The sequence below is a fragment of the Rhagoletis zephyria genome, unplaced genomic scaffold, assembly GCF_001687245.7.
Source record: "Rhagoletis zephyria isolate East Lansing unplaced genomic scaffold, Rhagoletis_zephyria_1.1 Rzeph_scaffold_06946, whole genome shotgun sequence".
Lineage (NCBI taxonomy): Eukaryota > Metazoa > Arthropoda > Insecta > Diptera > Tephritidae > Rhagoletis > Rhagoletis zephyria.
The window spans coordinates 22,045-30,625 of record NW_016164029.1 but is presented as its reverse complement, the minus strand read 5'-3'; the positions used below and the strand labels follow the sequence as shown (position 1 = coordinate 30,625).

The 8,581-nt window shown below is 30.4% G+C and overlaps 1 protein-coding gene across 1 annotated transcript in view; it reads left to right on the top strand.

The window, feature by feature from the left end:
- The first annotated feature begins 1,121 nt into the window (after positions 1–1,121).
- Positions 1,122–8,581, top strand: part of yellow-c (L-dopachrome tautomerase yellow-c) — a 28,313-nt gene continuing 20,853 nt past the window's right edge. Inside the window, exon 1 of the mRNA XM_017629617.1 lies at positions 1,122–1,475. Coding sequence (XP_017485106.1) covers positions 1,252–1,475 — 224 coding nt within the window. The 5' untranslated portion in view covers positions 1,122–1,251. The remainder of the gene's footprint in view (positions 1,476–8,581) is intronic.

Sequence of the window (8,581 nt, the reverse complement as noted above, 5' to 3'; positions counted from 1 at the left end):
AACAACTATTTTATTTAATATCCGATTTCTATACGCCATTCAAAAATTTTTTACATATATTATAACTTCTGTTAAAAGAATACCAAAATTTGTTTAGGTCCCTTTTCCGTCAATTTTAGCATAGATTTAGCCCATCTGCAAAATTTTAGCGAAATCGAAGGCCATCCGACAACCGAGCTTAAGACATCTTAGTAGTAGACACACCTTTTTAACGATGTATAGTTATAGAAAAAACAAAAACGATTAGCTGTTTTTACAGAAGAAGTAGAAAATTTTCCTGTTCCGAAAAACTCTCCTAGTAGTAGTAGAGTATTCAAAATCGCTTTCAACAATTTAACTTTTTTCTGCCTACACATTGTGATACGCTCTAATGTACATATCAGTTACATTTAATGCCTTTTTTATAATTTTGAATTCAAAATAACATGCTTTTAATTTGGCATGCGTTAATGATTTCGGAGTTAAAATTTTATGAATCCGATTATCTCACATTTTGGTAATTACTTTGTATCGACAGTAAATTTTACCAAAACAAGATTTTTCTCTTGAGTACTTAAGATATGGAAAGCGACAGTTTAATTATAACTGTAAATAATATTGTTTTCGGATTTTTTTTTTTACAAGTTTTAAAGGTCACGTTATTTTAGTAATTCCTGAAGCAATCGGTTTGGAACATTGTCTAAATTTGCGATATTTGATATCCTAAAAAGAACTTCTCCACTCCGCCATTTGAAAATAAATTGATTAGAAAACGTTTTCTAGTAGCTAGTGTGCTCGTCCAATTGCATGGAAATGGTGGTCACAACAAATTTTCTCTCGTTCGATTATTCTATAAAACGTATATGTGCAATGGCTTCGTTTGCAGATCAAGGGTACATCGCACATCGTGCCAAACACTTATTGCAACAGAAAATTTTCCCATGCAACACGAAAAAACAAACGTAGCAGCAAGCAACATGTTGACAAGCATATATTAAAATGTTGCAGAGACAAAAAACTATCCTATCTACTTAGCACAAGACGGGTACTTCGACAAGATACATATTAGCACAAAAACATTTTTATGCTACCAACAAGTTCTGCTTCGCTACCTAAATATCTTTTGCAATGAGCTGCCGGAGTCAACATCAAACGGATCGATTAAAAAGCTAAAGCATAACTTCAATTCAAGGCAGTGTTAACGAAGCGCAAGTGAGGGCAACAACGTGAATTTTAAGCGATTGAATTGATCTTGTAAAATTTACTACAAAAATGAAATATCTCGTTTTTTCGGCGTTGTTTTGTGCGTTGAGTATTATTTTTTGTAATGTTGAAGCTAAGTTGGAGGAGAGATTTTCATGGAAACAATTGGAGTTCGAATGGCCAAGTGAGCAAGATAAACAAGAAGCCATAAGCACGGGCCGCTATGTGCCCGAGAACAATTTGCCGTTGGGTTTGGAACGTTGGAATAACAAATTATTTGTCACTGTGCCAAGGTAAAGTGTAAAAAAAGGTGAAACTGCAGAGTCTGTATATGTGGATTTATGTTTAAAAAGAGGCAAATAAATGTCAATTTAATGACGCACGGAACTAGGTTTAGACTGTAAATTGCTTGCTTAATGCTGCGTTAAGTCAAATAATCAATTGGTAATATTTAGTCACATTTCTGAGAAATCTCCTTTCCTTAATACCATAAAGAACTATGAAACTCACTTGAAACGTTTTCATCCTACAAGCTTTAGTACTTAGTTTGGGTAAATCACTGAATGTGTTCTATTTATAATTAATGCAAAAAAGTAAACAAAAACAAGAAATCATGTACATACATATATAATAAACTAGTTTCTGTTCTACCGGTTTTTCTGTACAATTGTTTTGTCAAGTTCATGATAAATAAATAGTGGGCACTCCACGTATGTATTTAGTATGCCTACGGTTTAGTAAACCTTAATGTTTCGAAAGGTGTTCGTGTGTGTGCCTACAAAATCGAATACATACTGATAAGCAGAGAATGATATTATAGAAGTTGCCTTTTTTGTGCTAAGAGATAGAGTAGTTTCCATTGAAAATCACCCCGATTTCAGATATATATATATATGTACATATTCATTTGATGTTGCCTCTTTCATTATATTTACCTTTTAATTAATTGATTAAAGCGAATCTAAAATTATTCACACAATTTTCATATTAAAAATTAGAGCCATACTCGAAAATAGCTGTGCAAAAAATTAGTACATAAAAGTGGATAGGAAGCCGCTTATAGAAGCTCAGGGGAATACCACCTAACTGGGCTTGAAAAAGTTTCAAAGCCCTTTTTTCAGCCAATGAAAAGGTTGGTAAAATAAAAAAGGCGAAGACAAAAAAATATGTATACCCAAATATACGGTATACAAGAGCTGGATTTAAGGTACTAAACTGAGCATTTTTTATGTATTAATTGTATTTAAAGAAGTAGGTCACGTCAGTCCAACACCGGCTACGCGATGTTAAGTATTTTTGCGTAGAACTCCATGAAAATTATGAGTTTTCAAAGCATTCCTCAGGGACCTGAGCCGTTCGAGAAATAAAAGCTTTGATGACATTGAATTAGTATTTCTTGCAGGGACCGTAACAGTTACAACTTTTATTAAAAAAAGCACTCCTTTAACAATTATTTTTTGCTTTTATTTTTACTTTAAATAGCCGTTCATTTCTGACTTTTATTTTATAAATCGAAAATAACAATTATTTTTGATTTTTATTTAAATAATCTGCAAATAACAGTTATTTTGATTTTTAAATTATATTCTTAAATAACAGTTATCGAAGACTTTTATTTATAAAAGTCCTAAATAAAAATCAGTCACTGATCTTTATTTTTTCAATCATACTTATTAAAGTCATTTGAATAGTCGTAGTAAACTTTTGTTTTCCAACACATTCTTAACTGTGAAAAATGTTAATGACTTTTATACGATGGATTTAAAAAATCAAAGTCGGTCACTGATTTATATTAATGACTTTCAAAAGTAAAAGTCACTGACTGATTTTTATTGATGACTTTTATTAATAAAACTTTTCAATAACTGTTATCTAAGCCATATAATATAAAAATCAAAAATAATTGTTATTTTGGATTTATAATATAAAAATCAAATATAATTGTTAATTTTTTAAACTTTGCATAATACTTGCAAATAAAAATTTATTTTCAAATTTGAGTCTCGGTGCAAAACGAAATCGATTGGTATGTTTCACTTAGTTGTAGAACATTTCCTTCATAGTGAATTTTTCCATGACAGTTTTCATCAATAACTGTTATGTTCGGTCCCTGATTACTTGCAGTGCTAAGCACCCAACACACACATTGTCATTGGTATGTACGTACATATTTTGCATAGACTCTTTTCTTATCATATATTTCTTAAGGATTTTGCGTTTAATAGAGCTCACGGAAGAAGTAGTTCTTACCTTACCCGGAAATAGACATTTTTCTAAAATAATTCACTGGTGCCAGGGGGTTTTCGCTTTTCATGATAACCTAAACAGTGTGCATACATTTTTTTTAACTTATTAAACAATCTCACCGCCTTTTCACCACTTTTTATTCAAATAAAATATGTATATAGATAACAATTAAATTTTCTAAGCATTATTTAGTTTGATAATGAACTGTTAAAAGCCGCCGTAATTGCCAATCGGACAATAATTTGCTTCAACTAAACAAAATATCGCACGTTTAATAATATCTAAAGAGAATTAATTCAAAATAAACGTCTTCGTTATGCCGCTGATTGGCATAAATTCTCCCTAGCTTAACCTCAGTAGTTTTCAACATTTCAATGCAATTTTTTTTTAAAGGAATTTATTTTAATTTAATAATTAATTAATTTAATTTATTTTACCATTAAATTGTAATTAGTGTTATCATTAACTCGATTTTATTGAAAGAGTGTATTATGCTACTTCCAAAATAAACGGCGCATATATTCGTCGATTTATAGACTTTTATCTTGCTACTTTGAAGAATAAATTAGGGACATTCGCTAAGTCTTGCAAAACCTTTGTGCGGAGTACGGATTGCACGCTTAGCAAAGTTTCCCCATAGGAATACCGGTTCTACCGTACAATCCGTACACCGTCCAAGGGTTTTGTAAGACTTAGCGAATAGCCTTAATAAAATTTTGATTTTTATTGAAATCATTGCAATTATGATGAGCGGAATACGGAAATATCGAAAAGGCTCGATGTTTTTTCGCTTCATATGTCACTTATTTTAGTTGATGTATGTACTCTTAAAGGATTATGGTCTTACTTGTACAAACAATGTTTTCTTCAATAAATAAATAAAATAAATTGAAATTGAATGAGTATATAGTATGTACACTATAGTGCAAAAGTGATTCCATGCGTGTTTTTGTTTAATATTTGCAAGGATTTTAGAATTAAATTTTTTATTTGTTTTTTTTTGAAATATGGTTCATGCTGTAACAAAAATTATATAAGTAAATCAAATTTTCAATATTTATACAGAGCTCACATAAATTCAACAAATTTTCATCAAAATTTTTAAGATCTGTATTTTAAGAAAAAAAATTAAAATATTAGTATGTATAAGCAAATGCAAGTTTTAAGCGGCTAAAAAGTCAAAGTTTTTTTGCTGGCGACTTTTTGCACTTTTTTTTTAAATAAGCACGAATTTCTTATGGAAGAAAATACGCAAAACCTTTTGCAAAGAAAATTTAAAATAATCAACACTACTTTTAATAAGTTGCACACATTGTATGAAAAAAACCGCTGAATAATATTAAAAATTAACGGAATTTATCAGGTTTAACAGACTTTAGAACTGCTACCGAAAATTTCCTAAAAATGCAGACGAAAAGTTCAAAATTTGCATGAAAATTTGTAGAAAGCTCTGTATAACCATGTTTTTATAAAAAAAAAATAAGAAACAAAATAACTTTAAAATCCTTACAAGTATTTAACAAAACCACCATGGACTCAGTTTTGCACTATAGTGTATATAAGTATATACATATATACATATATACTAAATATGCGCCCCGACTTTAAAAATAAACGGACATAGTACCTTTGTACAAACACATATATATGTATGTACATATACATATATGAAGTGTTAAACAAAAAATTATCCATTGCAATATCGTTACTTAATTGTTGCCAATAAATAAAACCTTTTCACACGCGTTTACGCATTCCTTCCACGCCTCGCTAGTGAGCCGCTTGCAACATACACAACAAATCAGACACCCATTTGTTAAATGTTGCTCTTTTTGCCAAATCATTGTTACTTGGTTATCTATTGTTGAAAGCGTATTTGTCATGGCTGTACATATATGTATGTATGCACATATATACCCAACATGCAAAATAAAATTAAGACGGTTTTTTTTTTAAGTTTAATAAAAGAAAGAAAGCTTAAAAACGGAGATTTTTTTTCTTATAAAACTCTTGGAAGAAGCGTAAAATAATCGAAAAAGAAATATTTTTTCCTGGTTTTGTAAACACTTGCATTTAATTTTTAAAATTAAATTATAATTAAGATTCGCTATTAACAGTTATAAAAGGTTCATTTGAAAAATCTTAAAATAAACTCAATACTAAAAACGCTCATTTAGTACTTAATATAGCAAAATTACTTTAAGTTACTTTTAAAAACACTTACAGAAAGAAATGCTTGTTGGGAATGAATGTTCATTGTAAAAGATTGTCGTATGTTAATTTCGGCAGATTGTGGGAAATCGCGATTGAAGTTTTGACTGCAATTTCTCAAAAGCGCGAAGATGAATTTTCTCCAAAGTCTATGAAAATGTTACTAGTTCACAAAATTTTTAAACTATTTAATTTTTAATGTTTATTGTTAATTAGTTTTGAGTATATGGACTTTCTTTAGTAATATTTTGTCGTAAGCGTCATTTGTCCACAATTTGGCAGCCACTTTGTATGAAATACGGCAAAATATGATCGAAATTTCTACCAAATTAACGACACTTTTTATTCAATATCTCGGAAACTAAAGGAGATGTCCAAAAATNGTCCAAAAATGAAGAACGCCATTTTGAAGATATTCATTAGTTTAATATGGCTGCATCACTAACTAAATTTTTACTAAATTAAGGAAAAAATTGTAGTCTATATCTCGGAAAATAAAGTGATATCTAAAAACTGATAACACAAATCGAGAGACCTTATTTCAAAATTTATAACTACATCTAGAACTAAAAATCGTCAAAATGGCGCTTACGACAATCTTTTACTCAGGCGACGATATGTACAATGTACGTAAATACACAATGCAATTCGTAAACCTATGTACGTACGTACATACATATATATTTTCTATGAATTCTTACTTTAGCGATGAACAGTCTCGCCTAAGCCGCTTAATTATTTTGCAATTTTTGACAACAGCATTGTTGTTGTAATTGGTATTTAATATCAAAGTAAAATCGATTTCTAATTGACATCGTGTCAGCGCAAAAGAACTTAGTTCAATGCAATTAAATATTTCAAAAAAAAAAAATCAATTGTGACCCCATTGCCCTTGGCGCAATTTGCCCATCATTTTGACGGAACGTTTGCCAACTAATACCTAATTTGAATTTCGTGGTTTAGGCTGCACGGTTTATTGCGATTCGATTTTTATGTGCATCATGCAATTTAATTTCAACATTCTAACTGTTATTACGCAAAGTAGTAGCCGCTAGTGATTCTTTCAATTATTGGCATATTGAAGCAAGAAGCTGTCTATAATTGTTTTCCGTTTTTGGTTTTGGTTATGTTTCCGTTTCGTTTTACAAAATAAATTGATAATTACTCGATTTGATGGACAACTCAATTGCCGCGTGTACTCATCAACCGATTTGTGGTTAAATTTTAGCGGCTGTAAGTTCTTTCACACAGTCGGTTAAGTGTTTATGAAAACGTGATTTATTTTTGTATGAAAAGTGTACACTTTTAACGCTTTATTTTATTTTTTCTTTTTAATTAATTTATATACAGTAAGTACATACATACATATGTAAGTATGTACAAATGGACGTATCAAACCGCAATGAAATATTTACCAAGAAAAAATTATAATTTGCATTAAATACCTTAAACCATGTGTTGGTAATTAAATTGAATCAATTGTGTAAGGTTTTATATATGTATATATATACTTGCAAACATATGCATACATATCGTCCATATTTGCTGCATGAGTGTCATAATCAAAAAACTCGAGAAAAACGACTTTAAGTTTTAAACTTACCTTAATTCACAAAGGCCCTAACCAACAAATTTTTTTATTTTACAGGAGAAGCAAAAACCATTATAAAAAGCGTATCAAAACCAGGTGGGCTTTTTAAAAATTGGCTTATAACTCGGTTGTTTTTGGTACTAACACTTTAAAATTTTTATTGAAGGTATTTTTAATACATCCTATCGAAATATGTAAAAAACGCAATTTCGAACAAAGTGTTGGTTAGGACCTTTGTGAATTAAAGTGACGCTATACTCCCAATAAAGGCGAATTATAATATGGTATCGATTCAACAAATACAGCAATTATTTATATTTTGTTTTTGCTTTTAGCGGGCCATTGTCAAATTTCAGCCCTTCACCGAATGAAAAAGGGCGACAGGAAATACCAACACTCCCACGTCTCCACTAACTCGCTAGCGAAATAATAAAAATTTACAATTAAACGCCTACTCACACCTGATGAAACAACACGCTTTGCTGCCAATACTATGTCTCCATCGGAGCCAAACCACGCAGTTATGGCTGTTAAGTTGGTTATCCCGAAAACCCAGTTGATTTAGCGTGGTTTCGCCATATAAAAATTACACCACTTAAAGTTCATGCAATTTTTCACCCAAAAAGGCAGTGTAGCTACTTGAAGCTTTCACTAAATTATACTAAAATTTAATGGCTATAAAACTGCGTACCATGATAAAAACATAGCAAGGTAGAACCGTTCTCTCAATTTGTCGGCCATGATTTTTTTTTGAAGTTTGCCAACATTTTAAAATCATATAAAAGTGAAAATAAAAAATTGAAATTGTTCGAAATTGTTGTTGCTTGAGATTGAAAATGAAAATGTGTGTGTGAGTTTGTGAGTAAATTTAAAAATTAAATTGTTTGGAAACGTCAAGAATTTTAAAAGTGACTCTCAGCGGTTCTACCTTACTATATTTTTATCATGCTGCGTACCCAAAATACTAATTAATTCAAAAAATTAAATATTTAAAACCTGCAAATTGCAAAAATGTTCGGAGACACATCATCAAACAAATTTTTTTTCGAATAACTGCAAAAAAAATAACATGCGGAATTGCATCATCAAAAAAATTTTTTCGAATAACGGACGAAAAAAATAATCATCAAGTGCACCCTGCGAATTTGCAACCCTTTGCAAGCGTTTCCTTCCTGAGCCGTGTCGATCTGGTTGTACCTCACTGAGTCAGTGTTGAAAAATAAATTGTTCCTTCAGTACGAAATCAACACAAAAACTGTACTTTTCGACTGTAACTTGTATCACAAAATTGTACTAAAAATTACTGCGTAGTAAAAATTATACTGTAAACGAAATTGTATCAAAAAAGTA